The 19,721-nt window shown below is 44.4% G+C and overlaps 1 protein-coding gene across 2 annotated transcripts in view; it reads right to left on the bottom strand.

Annotated features, from left to right (window-relative positions):
• The window catches only part of LOC127056581 (vascular endothelial growth factor receptor kdr-like), a 178,444-nt gene that overhangs the window by 21,306 nt on the left and 137,417 nt on the right, over positions 1 to 19,721 (bottom strand). For both annotated transcript variants that reach the window (XM_050964587.1, XM_050964586.1), the window contains exons 20-27: positions 17,253 to 17,341; positions 15,097 to 15,262; positions 14,325 to 14,422; positions 13,181 to 13,303; positions 12,960 to 13,071; positions 4,766 to 4,865; positions 4,052 to 4,157; positions 1,571 to 1,695 (exon numbers count right to left, since the gene is read on the bottom strand). In XM_050964587.1, the coding sequence (XP_050820544.1) occupies positions 1,571 to 1,695; positions 4,052 to 4,157; positions 4,766 to 4,865; positions 12,960 to 13,071; positions 13,181 to 13,303; positions 14,325 to 14,422; positions 15,097 to 15,262; positions 17,253 to 17,341 (919 nt within the window). The remainder of the gene's footprint in view (positions 1 to 1,570; positions 1,696 to 4,051; positions 4,158 to 4,765; positions 4,866 to 12,959; positions 13,072 to 13,180; positions 13,304 to 14,324; positions 14,423 to 15,096; positions 15,263 to 17,252; positions 17,342 to 19,721) is intronic.

The raw sequence follows: 19,721 nt of genomic DNA on the forward strand, positions 1-19,721 counted from the left end.
GAAAACCAATTAAAGAGCCAATCAGCCCTAATATTTATTAAAGCAGAATGAGAGCAGGGCCAGAACTGGAAGCTTTGCAAAGTGTTATTACAACTCCCCCTAACCTTGGTGGTGGGTCAGATAAAAGAGAGGCTGGATCCAACTATCCCAGGCTTTGTTTCTGCACAACCCAATGCACAGCTTCCTTGGCCCATCTCTAGAAGGGACCAAGCCGTAAGGCACAGAGGGAAACTCAGTGACACTGAAAGCCAACCCCTCTTCCCCAGAAAAGTGTTCAAACCCAACTGATACAAGCATGTGGGGGACTGAAACTGAAATCACAGAAGTGGGAGCTTCTGGAGAGGATGGTCCATCTAAAATACATGGGATTGATAGACTGCCCTAAAGGCAGCCAATGTGGCAAATCATTTTGGGGAAGGAGAAGGGGTCAGCAATGTGTCCGTATACAGACACAAATGTCCCTGGTAAAAATTCTGAGGTCCACGGGGGGTGCTCACCTTGGGCGGCTCCCCACAAGCGGCTCTCCATCCCTGCTGTTGCTGGTAGAGACGTGGCTCTGCATGCTGCCTCAGTCATCCCCCCCCACCTCCAAAGTGCTGACTCTGTGGCTCCCGGCCCATTGGCCGGGAACCATGGTCAATGGGAGCTGCGGGGGCAGTGCCTGCGGACAGAGGAGTGCACAGAGCCGCCTGGCCATGCCTCTGCATAGAAGCCGGAGTGGGGACATACCGCTGCTTCTAGAAGCTGCTTGAAGTAAGCACCGCCTGGAACCTGCACCCCTGAGCCCCCCTCCTGGGCCCCAACCCTCTGCCCCAACCCCAATTCCCCTCCCACCCTCTGAACCTGTCGATCCCAGCCCAGAGCACTCTCCTGCACCCCAAAACCCTCATCCCCAGCCCCACCCCAGAGCCTGCACCCCCAGATGGAGCCATCGCATGCCCCCACACCCCAACCCCATGTCCCAGGCCGGAGCCCCCTCCCACACTCTGAACCCTTCAGCCCCAGCCCAGAGCCCCCTCCTGCACCCCCAAATCCCTCATCCCCAGCCCCACACCAGAGCCTGCACCCCCAGCCGGAGCCCTTACCCCCTTGCATCCCAATCTCCTGCTCCAATCCAGAGCCTTCTCCTGCACCCTGAACCCCTCATTTCTGGCCCCACCTCAGAACTCGCACCCTCAGCCCAGAGTCTGTACCTCCTCTCACACTCCAACCCCCTGCCTCAGCCCGGAGCCCCCTCCCACTCCCCACCAATGTCCGTCACTAAGTCCAGTAATTTTGTCAAGTGTCTGTCATGCAACATGGTGGTGCTGACCCCTGGGAAAGGGTTTCATAGCCAAGAGTCCTCAACCAAGGAAAGCCCTGCCCCTAACCTAGTGCTGAATGAGCCCAGGACCCATAAACAGATCTGTTCCGCTCCACCATAAATGCTGGTAGGCAGAGAAGACAACACGTATATGAAACTACTGTGATTCATGCCGTTACCTGCAGGCTTAAACTACTTCCCAGCTTTGACTGTCTTAATTGTCTAGATTCTTGACTTGAAACCAAAATAAGAAAGCATTTTCCTTACCCTATTCCCAATGCACTCCAGCGATTAATGCAATTGCTCAAGTTTTCTTCCACTGGGCAGGTCTTTGGGTTAGATTCTCCATCAAGGCATAATGTGATGTTCAGTGGAATATAATCTTTACCATCCTAAATAATTAACAGAAGAAAGAGAAGCCGGTAAGGATCAGTTCTTCCTCCTGATGGCCTGGACATTAATGTCTATCAAGCTCTACTGGAACCATCTTCCAAGCAGGGCTGGGCACTACGAAAGCCATGTAGCTATTTGTTTTGTTTGTGATGATTTCTTTAAGCCAGTCATGAAGTTCTTTGCAACACACTAAATCCAGCATTAAGGGCTTTGCGCAATATTCACTATCTTGTTGTCTTTCCACAAGGCAAATCTTTCATTTTAGGGAGATCCACTAAGAAGAATGGATGAAAATTCCAGTCCTGGTTGCTCTTTGTGTAGATCCTCCCTTGGAGGCATCTGAGCACTAGCACTCCATTGCTTCATCAATCATGATAGCAAAGTGCAAGACCTTCAGGTGCCCCTGCATTCTAGGCCATGTTTTTCAAGCTTCTTCTCTCATGGCAACAACATCTCTGCCTCTGGTGCTCATGCATCAGCTAGGAAAACTAAACATTTTGAGCATGCAGCATCACGGAGTGATCTCTGGCTTGGGGGACACCAAGATGTTCATATCCATTTGAAAGCAGCTGGCTTTACAGGGCTCTCCTATTGCATCCTGGACAAACTTGCAGCCAATTATTTCCTACTAGTGTTATTTATTATCATGCCCCAATCAGCCTCAGTTAAGGTGGGCACTCAAAAAAGAACTAGATAAATTCATGGAGGAGAGGTCCCTCAATGGCTATGAGCCAGGATGGGCAGGAATGTGTCCCTAGCCTGTTTGCCAAAAGCTGGGAATGGGTGACAGGGGATGGATCACTTGATGATTACCTGTTCTGTTCATTCCCTCTGGGGCACTGGCATTGGCCACTGTCAGAAGACAGGATACTGGGCTAGACGGATTTTTGGTCTGACCCAGTATGGCCGTTCTTATGTTCTTGTGGGCTGTCTCAGTTAGGCACTCAATGACATTTTCAATGTTTTGGCATCTTTGGTGATTTCCATTGGCTCAGTGTAATGGGACTCAAAACACACAAATCCATGTTAAAGCTCCATGTTTATGTGTGGGAAAGGAGAGATACAGATCCAGCCAGCATGTGAGGCTATAGCAGAGCTGGGAATTTGAAATGAGTAATGCCTATTTATAGCCTATGAGCTTCTGTTCAAATTGAGCAGTTGCAGCTAATGACAGTCATTCCTTATTATTGCCGCCTTAAACCACTTTATTTCCTGTGCTTTCAGTACAACAGTTGCCACTGCATCCTTAATATACTTCAGCACCTACCTAAGGAAGCTATGAAGTCTCAGCAGCAAGTGCTAATTATTACAATTATCTGTAGAAGTGGCTCTGTGTCTTCTTAAACCCATTTATCAAAATTCTCTTCCCTTGATTTTAATTCTGAGGCGTAATTAACTATCTGGTCCCTTATCACGATTCCTGAGTTTGCTTTAATTTCCTTTGCTTGCACCATAAAGCTCACAAATTCTTCCTGGCTTTTGCACATTGCAAAACAAGTGTCGTTCTATTTAGCTTCACTGATGTATTAGTTTCCAAAAGGGAACGGGCCAGGGGAGAGAGCTTGATTTCTTCTTATAATGGAATTGACAGTTACATAACTGAGGTATTGGGTTTTTTTTTTAAAATGGAGAGAAAAAAGTTGATCTAACTATTATGAAATTGACAATTATGTAATTGACTCTTTGAGCCTTAAATGGCTTCATTTTGAAGTTCCTAAAAGTAACAATGAGCTTAAATACAGAGAAAAGGGGGTTGGGGGGGGAGAGAGAGAGAGAGTTCAGACCAATTGTAGGAAGAGAACTATGCTACTGGCAGTTTGCAGTGTTGAAAACTAATTAAAATGTTTTGTGAGATAAAGAGCTATTGTTCGTCTAGGGGGCAACTGAACCTTTTTTAAATTAATGTACTGTAAGTGTTTGCTCATTGTGGATGGATAAACATCTCATTTTCTAACCAAAATCCTCTTTGAATATGTAGCATTTTCCACTCCTATGCTCACACCAATAGCCGTTTTCACTGTGTTCTTTGCGGTGATGTGAAGTCATATCTTATATTCAGGGCTGGCTCCAGGCATCAGCTCAGCAAGCAGATGCTTGGGGCGGCCAAAGGGAAGGGGCGGCAATTCGGCGGCTGGTCCCTTGGTCCCTATTGGAGGGAAGGACCTGCTGCCGAATTGCCGCCGAAGAAGAAAGCGACGTGGTGGAGCTGCTGCCAGTTGCGATCACGACCTTTCTTTTTTTTTTCCCCACAGCTTGGGGTGGCAATAACCCTGGAGCCGGCCCTGCTTATATTGGTGCTAAACCCCTGGGATATCATCTCTGCACACATGCGACAAACCAGCCTCACAGCTGTACCTGTTGCACGTTTGCCTGGAGGAGGTCTCCTAAGCGCTCAACCAGCTCTGTGAAGGTCGGCCGCTCTGTGGCAACTCCATGCCAACAATCCAGCATAGTCTGGTAGCTATGGAAAAACACATGGACTTTTAAGAGAATGTCAGTCTGCGTTTCCAAACCATTTCTTTGTGCTGCTGCTTGTCTCCATCCTCATCTAGATGACTTCCCACCTGATATGTCCAGTGGAGGTGACAAATCAAATCCCTGTGTTCAGAAGCACTGCATTACACCCCCAGTCATGTCTTTTCACTCCGTGCTTGTGTTTCAATCAATTCTCTAAGTTGTTTTACGCTGAGCTAGTTTAACCTTGAGTTGCAGGCCCTGCTGATGTGGCTGAAAGCAGGTTACAATTACGGCTATATAGACACTCCCACAAAACTGGAAATCAAACAAACATGGTGGTTCCTTGAACTGAGATTTCATACACCACAACTAGCCTGAAATGATCTGTTAACTCCTTTGCCCATTGACAGATTGGCCCTGAAGTTGACTTGGTGGTTTGTTGTTATTGCTCTGTGGTATCAGGGAGCCTAGGGTAGACACAACCCCGAAATTTAATAAATGAGTTACAAGAAAGAAAATCTGACAAACCCTCCCCACATCTCAACACACAAATCAAAGTCTCTGTTATGATGGTTAAAATCGATTGTCCAGGGCCGGGAGTAGAACGCTTACATTTCTGGAGTGGAATATTCTGGCGATCTCATCCGTGTTCCTTCTTTGAGGCGGCGGCAAAAGTCCTCATCAATTTGCACACCCGGGTAGGGTGAGGCACCTGCAGGTACAGACAGAGAGGGTGACCTCACCTGGCTTGGTCACTGTCCATCTGAATGCAAAACAGCAATGGTGATTGCTGAGCATTCCAGCCTAGCTGGAAATTTGGGGCCTGATCCTAAAAGGTGCTGATGGAATGGGAGTTGCAGGGGCACAGCATCTCTTGGGATAAGGCCCTTTGACTGTAGAAATAACATTGTGAGCCAGATTTACAAAGATTTAAATTGCTTAAAAAGCTTATAGGTCTAAGTCCCACTGAAAGTCATCTTTAGGCTCATCACAAAAATACATGAATTCTAGGTCCAAAGCCAATTGCATCCACCTTCTAAATATCAGCCCTTCGTGATATACTAAAGCAGCACATTGCCTGGCACATTCTGTTGCTCCTAAAGGACCACGATGCACACACATTTTCAGTGATGAGTGATGAAACCCAAACGGGCGTGAAGGTTCAGCTCAGTTCACAGTAGCACCCAAAAGGACTTTGTTCTAGAAATTTCATTAGAACAGGAACTCCCTCTAGATAGAGGTTTCTGGTCAAGTTGAGCAATACATTCATACTAAAACCAGGGTCAGAATCACCCAGAAATGAAACACAACAGAACAAAAAGCAAAATGCATGTCAGTTTCATGTCTTAAATAATCTCCTGGGTTAAGTAGGAAGGTTCCTTCTAGTTTACCTAGATACATTCTCGTTTCAAAGTAATGCCCCAGGCCAAATTTTCCGCTACCTGAATATACGTAAAGTAATAATGAGTCTTGCAGTCTTCACTAACTCATTCAGTCCCCGTGACTTCAATGGAACTCGCTGCTCAGGTGAATAAGGCTGGGGGGTGCTGTAGGCTTTTAGCCATATGTGACACAAAGGCAACGGGAGCCATAGGTCAGCTAAATACCCCCCCAGACATGCAATTGAACTCTTATTCCTCTTGTTCAAGCCAGGTTAGTGTTGCATATGTTGGGCAAAATCCTGAAGTCCTTAGATGAAACTTCCACTGAGTAACGACCAAGAACCCTCAGAGTTTGTCGCGTTATAAATACAGAAGGGGAAAAATTGAAGGTTAGGGTCCCCCTGGGAACTGGTGGAAAGAAAGTGGTTTACTCTTCCCCTTAGAACTTCAAGTATTTCAGTTTCCTCCTCTTGAGATCCCCCTATTGGACCTGAGTGGATTAACCTTTCAAGAGCCAGAGGGCCGGGTATAAATCCCTATGGGGTCTATCAATGGCACTACTGGTGAGCAGGAGGAATTGGTAGAGGTGCAAGGCTCTCACTCCCCACTTGATGATCTCATGCCGCTAGCTCAGGACTAAACGCCCAAGCAAAGTTGCTGGGCAAGGCCCAAACCCTTGTTACATTAAGTTCTGATTGGTTAGCAGATGAACCAAACACACTGCAGAGAAAATGCATGGAAGCATGTCTGTGTCAACTCACCACATTCCCCTTGTTCTCATTAGAAACTTGTGAGACTGTGCCTCCAATAATGACATCTGTACTAATGTGGCCAGGAAATCAATGCACACAAATAAATCATGCTCCTTAATGCACCTGTCAGGGCAAGGCGAGTATGTAAGTGAGCCGAGCTGCCCTGTAATAGCTCATATTTTCCCTATAGAAGTTAATTCTATGTCAGAACAGCAGGCACAGCAGAGACATGCTCCTGCTTTGGGAAAAGTTCACTTTCTTCCAATAGTGCCTCAGTTTTCACCCCTGTTTTCTGTCTCAGTGTGAATATAATACTAGTTCAATTTGCTGGTCTGACAGCCTGGAAATTGAAGGGCTTTGTTTATCCACAGAACAGGGAAATCACAGCCCGCAACAAGGCAAACTCCTCTTTCCACCTCCTTGCCATTCCCTGTTTAATGTGCCTCAAACATAACCCTGAGGAACCACTTCTAGGAGAATTCTGTCTCCAGGCACATTCAATCCTTAACCTCCAGCCAGGGGAGGAAAGCACTTAGTGCCAATTGTGACTGCATTTTTGGACATAAATGCACTACGAACTGGATTGACGCCACCATCTTATTTCACATGGGTCGCCCAGCAGCCATCCGACAGAAAGATTAATCCTCATTTTGTCCTGTTTTACACAATACAAATCATCTTCAGTGCTGTTCTATTACATGCACAGACATAGGGATGGAGACTCTCTCTATATATGGTGGGTTGCATCCTATTCCGTCACTGACTTGGAGAGTGGGAATCTTCAGCCAGCTGTAGCCTGTTGTGTGGCATTTGTGATTGAAATTACAGCTGAAGACCACATACACAGATTGCAAAGGGACTCAGAGACTTTTCTGGGCTGAAGAGGGCTATAAATTAGTGGATGTCCCTCCCATTGGAGTCAATCTGAGTTACGCCTGCTTACACCAGAGTTTAAATTGGGCCTAGAGCTCTTAAAAGGTCCCTAGTTCATTATTAAGGATCCAGGCCAGCTGGGTAAATTCATTGTTGGAACAAGGTCAAGGGAACTACTATAGTGGAATAGAAGCAAAGGTCCAGAAATCAGTGGGAGTTAGACACCTAAATATCTTTGAGAATCTGGGCCTATGAGCCTTTTTGGACATCACAGATTCTACAACCAAGGCCTTGTAGGGTTCTGTAAGGTTTTCATCCATTTGGGGGAAAGGAAACGGGGTGGGAGAAAGAGGCTGAGTTTATCTTTAAAAAAACAGTCCCACCCCATTCCCTCAAAAAGAATATGAAATTCCTCTTCTCCTCCTAGCACCTCTGGGTTCCCTCCTCCCTAGCAGAGGTTGTAATCTGTAACACAGCCATTTCTTGTCATAGTCTGGCATTCCTAAGGCTGGCTGAAGAGTTTGGAAGAACATTTAATCTGTTTTGAACAGCAGGGATTTAATGGAATCTGAATCTGGGTCCAGCTCTTGAGGAATCTGTATGTGGTTTACTTTCTATAACATTCCTGCCTGATCTCCTGTTTTCTTCAAGCTTGGGAATGCTATCATATACTGCACGCTTGTGGGTGGGAACAAGCCATGCAGAAATATTAGAAATGGAGAGAGTACCAAAAAGTGACTATTCCCCAAATAATTTAACTGCATGAGCCTTGCCACTTGATCCCTGGTATCATGCACTGCAGGGCTGGGATTGTGGAAGTAGCAACGAGCTCATTGAATAGGTTCGGAAGGCAGTCTACGGTAGGGTGATCAGATGTCCCGATTTTATAGGGACAGTCCTGATTTTTGGGTCTTTTTCTTATCTAGGCACCTATTACCCCCCACACTCATCCCTATTTTTCACACTTGCTGTCTGGTCACCCTAGTCTATGGCAGTTTAGAGTCACCTGGCCACAGTTATCTGAAAACCTTTGGTCTGTGAACTGGGACAGAAATCCCATCAGCAGTGTCACAAAACAATCTGATCTTGTGTTTTCCCAGTTTTAGCTGTGTTGGAAATATATTGTGAGACTCATTTCTGTTGTGTATCTATAGTTCCCTTCCCAGTTTTGTCCAACACCAGGAATAATAAGAGTCATAATCCAAATGATAAGATAATGTTTTGCTTGTATGGCAGTGTAATGCCAACAGACCCCAGTCGTCATCGAACCTGGGACCCCTGGAGCTTAGTGCATGAGCCTCTACCGCATGAGCTAAAAGCCAACTGCATATTAGCTAGGGCTGTCGAGTAGACTCATTAGTTTCACTCTAAGTGGTCTTGGTGCCACTAGATGGGATAGAACACCACATCCAGGAGGTGTGTGAGTTACAGCAGCACCTTTCATCCAAGGATCTCAGAATGCTTTTGAAGTCTTTAGTGTATGAATTAACTCGCTTACCTGAAATAGGTAAGAATGAATATATCTAAACTGAGATATGCATTGGTATGCACATTTTCTGGACTTTGACCCTCAGAGCTGTCATGCTAGCTGAACTGTCCATCGTCACACAGTCCATCTTATACTTCATACACGGCAACCTTGAGGACTACTAATGCCAGGCTTCAGTATCTCTTAGACTGTGGAGTAGTTTCCCAAGAGAAGTGGGTAGAATCTCATTGCTTGGGACATTTAGCACTAGCGTGGACAATACAGCAGAGAGTGTGCTGCAGGCAACAACCCTGCATTTGTGAAAAGAGGGACTGCATGACCTAGAAGTCCTTTTCCAACTCAGATTTCTGTGATTCGACACTATCGTAAGCAGAGACCTGTCCAGCCAGCAGATTTCCACGTGGAGGAGCTGAGTATGGCTGAGATAGTGATGAGTCATCCCAGCTGTTTTACGCTGCAAGTTTAGTACATTCCGGCATGCAGAAGAGCAATCCAAACAGACCAAAAGTCAGCTCTGCTTTGCTAAACTGCACTGGCTACCTCATGTTAATTGTCTCTGCAGCAGAGCTTATCATAAAGAACTAGGCCTTGGTGAAGTGCTGGATCACAAAGGGCAAGATGAAAGCCATAGCCTGGTAAGTAAGCGCTTTGGACACTGTTAGCCTAAACAGTTTTGGAATATTTGGGAGTATTTCCCTGTTTTGATTTACATACATTGATTTGGGGCTTGTGAGAGGTGGGGAGCTGGTTATAATGTGCAAAGTGAACCCTCAGTATGTGAAAGCTTGTCATTCTTAGGCATCCACTGTAGGACACTGGTGAGAAAGAGTGGCAGGAAGACAGGGAAAAGTGATTCTTGATATGCAACCTTTTGGCCAAGGTTGACCTCCTATCAAGTGGGTCCAGCTCAGAGCTCAAATGCCTGGAGCAAAACACTCCTGCACCTCATTATGGTGCATCTGGACTCTGGAATTGGCATAATGATTTGGATTTTGACTGCTTGGAAAGGCTGGGAAAAGTGTAGGTTCAGATGACAAGACATTTCCCTTGTGGGAATTCTTCAAAACATTCAAAGATGTGGCTTGCGCTGGATATTAAATAACCCTCTTTTTGATCTCACGTTTATTTTAGTGAGCTAATAAGCTGCTGATGTTGCATTACCAAATGTTGGTTGTTTACATAATTACCTTTGACTGCTTTTTGAAACCCCACAAATTTAAATTCCAGGAGAGACTGACATTCTGTAATGTGCCAGGTAATTGATTTCAAAATGCATTATCTGCCACCAACTGTGCTGACCCCATTTAAATAATTAGTAGCAAAACCAGCTACAAAATCAAGATAAGCAATTCCTCCTATGTAGGTTTACCTGTGCATCAACAGAACTAATGTACTCTGCCTAGCTCAGAGGAAGTTTGTAGTGCTTTATTTCCAGATTCAACTTTTGGCCCTGACAGGACCTATGTCCAAACCAAATTGCATTTTTTTTCAGGTCAATATCTTTCTTTTTAAAAGGTACTGAATCTGTGGGACCCCGTAAAAGCAGTGATCATGGATGGGAGCCAAAACATTCCCTGTAGCAAAGACAAATAACTTTCTGTGCTCTGGCTCTCAATGATCTGTAAAACTTTTATATAAGAGGGTTCAATCAGAAACTCTTAATTAAATATTTATCATGTGAGCTGCAGATGTGACTATGGACATGCCTGGATGATCCTTATGAAAACCCCTCTTAGGGAAAATGACTGGCTTTTGAATCAGTGCCATGGAAAGAGGAAAGTGGTTTGTGATCTGCATCATAACAGAAGGATAGGAAGTCCTAAGGATGGTCAAATTGTGCTGTAATTTAGTGGATTCCTCTGGCTTCAGAAAGGCCTGTCTAAATTTACGTTACTTTCAGACCGTTTGTTTTAAGTGGCCCCAATTAAGCAACTTCATTGAGAAAAGGGGCTACTTAAACCAAGCAGTCTGAAAGTAACTTACATTTATTTTTAAAAGCATTGTGAATAAAACCAGAAGAATAAAAATCTACTTACTGGATTTTGTTATTATTACTCTTGACTTTTATTTGGCACCATCTGTATTAAAAGGCCAGTGAAGAGAATCTCACGCCTGTTTCAACACCACCTTTGGGAGCGGCTCGATATGTTTCCAGCTCAGCATCACTGGGGCTACCTGAAGCATTTCTTGCCATTCACCAACAGCCAGTTCACTTGGGTCTTTGCAGATACTCCCATAGTGTGGCTGTCTCCATTAATTGCATCTCTACATGCTAATATACTTCCCTTGGTCTGCTGGCTGGCTGCCACAGTTGGGTCATGTAGAGTTGAAGGATCTGAGTTCTAGCCTTCCTCTTAATGTGACGCTCCCAAGGGTGTGTAGCAGAATGACCCCTGTGAAGCCCCTAGCCAGCCATGGATGTGTTACACTACAGCACCATAATTCTAAGTCGACACAAGGGCAGAGACATACCCAGACTCTGGAGAAAGCAATAACTCCCGGTCCCAGACTTTAAACAGTGAAGTGTCTCTTTTGCATGCTAATATAAACTACAGATGAAGCCAAACCAAAGCCGGAGTTCCAAAACACTTCTGAGCTTCAAGGAAGTTCAAATCAGGTTCTGAGCATTGCAACCAGTGCTCAACCTCCATAATGAGCTAAACCAAAACCCTGGATCTGAATAGTCCCAAACTTTGGGGAATTCTGCATCCAGTTCTGAACTTGGCATCATGGGCTCAACGTTAATCCCTGCCAATCTATAACTTGCAAGCATTGGAGGGTCACCCAGGACTGTTTAGAACTCGGGAGTTTAACTATATGGAGTTACTGTTTTCATTTGTTTGGAAATGGTTATTAGAAAGCCACTGGACAACCTGAGGAAAGAGAAGATGCCACGCTGTATAAGGAGGATTTGGGAACAGAGGGATCCCACTGGCTGTAAGCGACATTGTTTGGTTCAGTTTCAGGAACCTTACCTGTTGGGTAATGACCAGATCCCAGACTGAGTTTTCTAAGAAGTCTCGTCTAATGGCAGGATAAAGCTCATAGAGCACCAATGTCCTCATTCCGAACATTCTGTGCCTTCGCAAGCAGTGTACACATACAGTGAAACCCCGCTATAATGCGATGTTTGGGGTCCAAAAAATTCCATCGCAATGAATGCGGGGTCGTGGTATAGCGGGGTTTCAAGCCGGTCAGTGTAAGTCAGTGGTCCCCAATGCGGTGCATTGACGTGCGCCGCCTAGTGCCCAGCAGGGGAGAGGAGCCCTGGCCCCGTGCCTGCTGGGGACAGAGAACTCCAGGGCTGCGGACACCAGTGCTCTCTGTCCCCGGCAGGTGCAGGGCCGCGGCTTCTCTCCGGCTTGGAGAGAAGTTGCAGCCCCGCGCCTGCCAGGGACAGAGAACTCCAGGGCTGCAGGCGCCATTGCTCTCTGTCCCTAGCAGGCTGGAGAGAAGCTGCGGCCCTGCGCCTGCTGGGGATAGAGAGCACCAGCGCCTGCAGCCTCGGAGTTCTCTGTCCCTGGCAGGCGTGGGGCCGTGGCTTCTCTCCCCTGCTGGGCACTAGGCGGGGGCACATCAATGTCCTAGTGGGCGCCATGGCGTTGGGGCCACTAGTATTAGGCCTTAAAGGGGAGCCAATTTATGATCGCGTTATATGCAATTTCACGTTATAACGGGGCACGTTATTGCGAGGTTTGACTGTACAAATATGCATTCTATCTGTTTGCTTCCAAAATGACTAACGGAGGCTGGCACGGGTTCTCATGTCAAGATTATGATGGCTGCAGCCAACATGTAATTTTACTTATCAGCATTTTGAGGGGAAGAAGAATCAAGCCTGGGGCAAGAGCAGCCATTGTAGCTGTTAGCTCATACACAAAAATTCCCTTGTGGTTCACTGTCTACCACTAGCAATGTCAGACCATTATGTCAACAATAGCGTAATTCTCTTCAACCTATAGGCTGTGTGGTTTCTGATCCAAAGCCAGACTTATCATGGGAAAATATGGTTTGACAGGGAAACTTTCACCACTTTAAAAAAAAAAAGTTTCAATCCAGAGCAGCCCTGCTTTGGGTTTGTCACACACTCTCCTGGTATTGATTATTACAAATTTAAAACCTGGGATTTTTTTTTAACATGCATTAGGAGCCAAATGTTGTCAGTCTAGAGTAACTGCTATTTTATATTGAATTACTGTTAATTTACACCAGACCAACTGAGATCAGAATGTGACCCTGTATCCTTTGCTCTTTTGTTAAAGCCCTTTGCACAATAACATCATATTAAAAAAAGTGTAAAATGATCTTACCCAGAGAAAATATTTCCCATAGTAACACGCCAAAAGACCACACATCACTCTGCGTAGTATAAATTTTATCAAAAATAGCCTCCGGAGCCATCCATTTAAGTGGAAGTCTTGCCTAAGAATAAAAAAGATGTGGCACATGGCCAGTTATTGTGGTTGTTAATCTGCCCAGTCCCTAGGGGGAGTAATATTCAAGATTGGCAGGTCAGGTCCTTTTCACTTACATCTCCTTTCCGTACATAGTCAGGATCTTTGTAAATATCCCTAGCCAGTCCAAAGTCACAGATCTTAACCACGTTGTTTTCCGACAGAAGGATGTTCCTTGCTGCCAAATCCCGATGAATACACTGCGAGGAAATGCGGACAAGTGAAATCAGAGGTTTTGCCTGAACATCAGACTGCTAATGGAGTAAAAAGCCTGGGGACTCTTTTGAAAAGTGAAAGAAAAATGAGCTTGTGTTGGAGCTGAGTGGAGTGGGAAAATGTGTGTCGGAGCCTGCCAAAATATACTGTCATATAGTAGAAAGAAAATAACTCAGCACAAGGAGTAGATTGAGAAACATGGTGGCTGGTCATTTCTCAAACCCTTTACATGTTAAATAAATCCTACTTGAACAGCTAAGATCAGAATGGATTTGCAACCCCCCAGTTAAATATTAAACCCTATGAGCCAAATTTTGAAAGGAGAAGGCCCATGCATCAAGACACAATATTTGCATATGCAATTACCATAAGTGAGCGATTGTACATATGCAAAACTGTGCACACAATCTGATTCCTGGGTACTGTCATGGTAATCATCTGACAGATCCACAATTATGAACATATTTTTCCATATGGCTTAGACTCAAACGTCTTCAAAAACCTATAGACTATGGATTGAAATGACATTGAGGCATTCATTTGGCTACAGTTACCAACAATTACCGGCAAGCAAACTATTAGAGCTACATTCCTCCGAAGTTATCAGAGGGCTTTTCCTCCACTGTGGAAGGATATTTCCTTCCTGGAGGCTGGAGAGATTTCTTCTATATCTGTTATGAAATTCAGATGACGTTGCCCGATTTTTTTCCCCATGCCTTCCAGCTATGGTCCCATGGCATAGCTGCCGTGCTTCCAGCCAACAACAGGCGGAGGCCTATCAATGCCCTTTGGAGGTCTAGCAATGCCACTCCTTATTTGACCAGAAGATTCAGTGGAGTTACAATAGTGTAAAATAAGTACAAGTCACAGGAGAATCAAGCCCAATAATATACTTAGTCTTTATCGCTAATGTCTATGGCTCTATGAAAGATGCTCATCTCTTGAGGTTTATTGAATGAAATACAAAGATATAAGACAGAGGAGTGGTGCAGAAATAGAACTCACTTTTCTGGAGGCCAGAAACTCCATGCCTTTTGCCACCTGGAAGCTATAGCAGATCAGATCCTCCAAGGTCAGGGGTCGCTTCTGCAGATCCTCACCATCTAGAAGAGACCACAGAAACATGAGAATCTAGAGGAGAAGGCTAGACAGCTGAAAGACCTCTAGCATTAATCATGCCTACCAGTCCTGGAGAGCATGTAAAGAGGGACATTTGGGGAGAAAAGACAGGACATTTCTTTTAACTCCATTAGGTGAAGAGCGTTTTCTGGAAGGGCAGATTGGCAACACAAACATTCTGCTAAAATTTTGCTATAGTCCTTCCTCCATAGAAGAAGCAGATGGTGTGTGTGTATGTGTGTTATTGCAGATCTTCTGTTATGAGCATGAGGAAGAACTCATAAGGTTTACACTAGCAGTGCTTTGCCGGCATAGCTGTGAAAGTGTGCCTATTGTGGATGCAGCTTCTACTGGCCCCAGCCCCCACAAGCAACAAGTTATTCCAGCAAAAGTTTTGGTGGTATAACTGTGCCTACATTAGGGGCTATTGCTGGTCCAGTTATGTAGGTCACAAACCACCCCTCATCCTATCCCCACCTGATATAGCTATGACAGTAAACATTTGTAGTGTCGACCTGGCTGGAGTCTGCCATGACCTACAGGACTTGTCAACAAGCAAAGAAACTTTGTAAAGCAAGTGACCCTTAGGGCAGTGTTTAGTCAGAAACAAGGGAAACATTTAAGACAAAGGATTCAGGAATAGGTAAGTTTCTTTTACCTTCTTCTTCCTCTTCCGAGTCACTGTAACTCTTATCTTCAATGAATCCTGAACTGGCCGAGCTTCCTGTGCTGGCCACACTCTCAAGGCGCCTCTTGATCAGCTCTGTTAAATCACTGTTGGACTCATCCAGACTTTTCTCTGCTTGGTCAGAATTCTCCTGGGACTAAAAATTCCATAGAAATGATTTACCTTGATGAAGTGCGATGCCCAGGCAGTTCAGGGTATTTAAAGGAATGACATGGCAGAGGTTGGGAAAGGATCTTATGGTGACGTCCCCGTAAATGTTTTGCAAAAGCACTTTTCAAGTAATACGCAGAGAGCTGCACGGGGTAGGGAACCACAGCCGATCACTATAGCACACAAACAATAATGGGCAGAGGAGGAATTGTGGCATCAGGGAAATTTCCCTTCTCTCACATGAGGTCTGTAGCCATTTATTTTATTTAAAGTGAATTAAGTGATGTGGTATTACACTGCCACGGGTTTGGCTCCAGTTGCTGCAGTTTCAAGCTCAACAGAGTGAAATTGCCTCTGGTGCTTTTCTCAAGGATACACACAAAGTTCAAGGATAATGACCACATATACAATCACACGTACAAAGTTTTATCTGTACTATAAGTTTTATTAAAGTCACAAGCAAGGTGATGACTACCCCTGCATATAGAAATCCTACAAAAACCTATGCAATAATTATAACCATAGTCATCCTCAGGGATATTCTAGGGTCCGATGGATCTCTCAAAGGATCATCACTAGAGGGACAATTCCTGCTGGGGTTACTGTGGGGTTCTCTCTTGGGTCTTCCCATTTTTATCCAACCACGGAATCCTATATTGTAATTATATTGTAATTTTGACTATACCTAACACTCTATGCATGTGCACGAAGGTGTCAACCTTCTTTTTCCTTATGTATATTTCGACATCCCATGAATATTGGATGCCCTATTTTTCATAGATTGGCTGTAGTTCCTCTTATTATCATTAGCATCTACACACAACATGTACCCTGCGGTCAGGACACATGTTGTAAAAGATGTTGCAATAAGGTATCGTAATCTTGTGGTCAGTTTTCCGCCACATTACCTGTTGGCACATCTTTCCAGTAGTCTTGTGATCTTACTGGTATAGAGTCATTCTCTGGTCACTTACATATGTCAAGCATTCTTAAGTCTATGGCCTAGTATGGCTAAGCTGAAATATTACAGGCCTTACCTGGAGGCCCTGTGTTTCAGCCCTGCTTTACTTAGATACACAATAAATACTTATCACTCCTAAATACTTAATAATCTTATTCTTCTATGATCCTACAACCTAAACCTATTTAGCCTACATAAATTATACATAACATAGCATATGAGTTAATCATAACATCACGCAGCACAACAATAAATGGATAATAAAATGAACTAATTGGCTCCAGTTACCATATGTGCTTTAGTGTCCATGAAGAGCAGATGTGGCCACAAGTATTAGAGACATCTGGAAAACCCCCACACAATAACCTGCGTCGTACCTGGGAAGGATCAAAGGCTGCACTGATCCTGCTAGGATTTGAATCAGTGGTCCCTGTTTTTAGACAGGCTGAGATTTGAAACAACCAGGCTCCCAAAGCTGCTGTCTGAGTGTTGTATTTAGTCTTCTACTGGAAAGAGGGGACTGACCTCACCTCTCCCATAACAGTTTTGGTGGCTAATCTGTGCAGCTTTCTGTGGGACAACAAGACCAGTGAGCTGCTGAGGAGGGAGATGGGATTGAGAAACCAGTGTTTTCATACCTAACGTACAGAGACCATCCACTGCTCTTTCAAGTAGCTAGGGGCTGGTGGTGAGGAAGTGGAATCAGAGCAGTTCTTTTCTCCTCCAAGTCACATCATGATGAATGTGCTGTTTTCATGAGCATTTGCAATTGATTATGCAGTATGGGCTGGAGGTGAGGGTGAGGAAGGGACTGAGATCCTACAGAGGAAGGAGTCCATTTTTTCTTCTCGTCTTACAAGTTGGAATTTGGTGGCCTGATGAAGCGCCAGCATTCCGATATAACTGAGGCCCCTCTATGGCAAGTAGAGATCAAATCCTAATTGTAAGCAGCTAGCCTTTGTGATCATGAATTGCCCATCTTGCAATTGCATAAAAAGTCAGTTGTATGTTTTACCTTATATGCAACAAAGTCCCCTCGTTTTCCTCTCAGATAATTAGACAGATTTCCATATTTGCAATATTCTACGATAACCATCAAAGGACCTGCAAAGAGAACAAAAGCAAAGTGACCTTCACAGATGTAAAAGTGGAACATATGCACAGTGCATTTCTGCATTCCTGCCATGGAAAGGGTCTAGAGAAGGACAATGTCTTTAACGTTAATTCAGCCTCATGATTTCCCTTGTGAAGTAGGTAAATATTATCAGCCCCATTATACAGATGAGGAAACTGGGGAATAAAGAAGTGAAGTGGTTTTCCAGGCTCACACCATGAGGCAGTGGCTGAGGTGGGAAACTGAGAACAGAACCCAGGAGTCCTAGCTACTACCTCCCTCTTTACCTGTCAGACAACAATATTAGGGAATTGTTTCTCATTTCTAGAAACAGGAACATTAAAGAGGATAGACCAGAATGTACAATCCCCCATATTACTAAATTCTTTTTTTTTTCTGTTGGGATCCATTTTGTGGAAGAGCCCTCTGGCTTTTCTGATCTCAGTGTAAATCTTTTTGTATTGTACAGGACTTCGTGCCAGTGGAGGCAATACAAACACATTTAGATCTGTTTATGACACCATATGAATCAAAGGTTTGCAAAGATATTAGATCTAAAGGCTTTGAAAGCACAAAGGGCATGTCAATTTCTTCCTTTTTTATTCCTGGGCAAAGTATTTTTTAGTTTGATGTATCTGTTGATTTTATACAACTATGGACATTTTTAGACATCTTTGCAAGTGCTTTTGTGTTTCAGCCCAAGCCATGAGAGAACGAAATCTGCATTTCTGTGCAATTAGCCTCCATTGTACAGTTGCTGGGTTTTAGAAACCAGCACACAAAATGCCTCTAATGTAAGGGAAGGTGAAGTCATGGGATTAGAATGCATGTAAACACCTATTATTATCCATCCTAAGTGGTCAGCCTTTCATCTCCGTAAACCTTGTTCCATCTGGAAACTTCAGATTCAGACTCTTGAGTTCAGACTTCAAAGGAAAAATGCCAAGAGCTGCATCAGGCCATTCAGTGAACATGCAAACCGTAAGCAATAAGCTCTTATCTGCATGTGTCAGAAATACACACACACAGACTTGTGCTGTGGTGTACCTGTTTGGCTCAGTTTGACATGAATAAGTCTGAGAACATGGGATTGAAAACAGAGCAGTGGGAAAGAGCTGATGGGGAGCAAAGAGGGAAGAAAGACATTTTATTTGAAAACGCAACAAAGAATCCTGTGGCACCTTATAGACTAACAGACGTATTGGAGCTTGAGCTTTCGTGAGTGAATACCCACTTCTACCGGCTCAAAATGAGGAAGCACCGGGGTTGCAGTCAGCACCTGGAAGTGAGTAACCCAGATAAAGGGGAGAAGACGAGGTTTTTTACTTAACTATAAATATCACTGTATATTTCAATAGGGCCTTTCAGTTGTAAGGATCCTAAAGTGCTAATATGTATGCACTATACGCCGTGGACCTGCTCAGAACCTCCCACTCCCATTGACTTCAGTTGTAGCCGTGGGTGCTCAGCACCTTTGAAAATCAAGCCCAAGGTTCATACAGTATTATATATACACAGCACCACTCTTTGCATATATGCAGTCACCTCTCTGGTGGAGGTGCCAGCTGATGTAATGTGAATGTTAACGTCACCACCACAGCCTGTCTAAAGGGTGTGTGGGCTGGAGGCTATGACTGAGAAGCAGTCAGAACAGGAACTGACGCACTGCAGCAAGCACTCCGCTGCTCTGAAGTCTGCAACCTGGGAGAGATCCAGGTGACTATAGCTATGCAACTCAACTTTGATCCTGCCACTGGTCTTTACTGTCTCTTCTGTGTCACCATGCTGCCTCCACCACTGCACTCCATATCATTAGGTTACTTCCCCAAACCAGTGCCTGCTTCTTACAGGGCAAAGAAAAGATCAACTGGAACATTGTTTCAAGAAACTAAAGTCAGATCTGGCTGGTGAATACTCAGAGGAAATGCAGAGTCTGGCATGACTTTAAAGTGCCACTAAGTGTTTTATTTGTGCCTCTGAAATGTTTCCTAGATGCAGCATCCTCATATTTTAGTTCCTTATTATAAAGCATATTAGAGCATGCATTAGCACTAACTGCTTAACATCAGATGCTCTGACAAGGTGTTTCAAAGTGACGTTGCAAGAGGCAGATATTGTTAAAATAATGTATTGTGCATGTTTAATGGGTGCAATTATCAAGAGTACTATTACAAGCTATATAAAACTTAACAAGGAATGAGAGAGCCCTGTACTTAGAAATGATATTTTAATGGAAACTCTTATCCCAATGTCTATCTTGTGAGCTCTAGGCTATTTTTCTTCAGTCTCCACTGGCTTTGTTCAAAAGCAAACAAACTAGAGCTTGCTTGTAGCCTATGCAGTTAGCGCTCTGTAATGCCATATGGGAAA

The sequence above is a fragment of the Gopherus flavomarginatus genome, chromosome 8 (genome assembly GCF_025201925.1).
Source record: "Gopherus flavomarginatus isolate rGopFla2 chromosome 8, rGopFla2.mat.asm, whole genome shotgun sequence".
NCBI lineage: Eukaryota > Metazoa > Chordata > Testudines > Testudinidae > Gopherus > Gopherus flavomarginatus.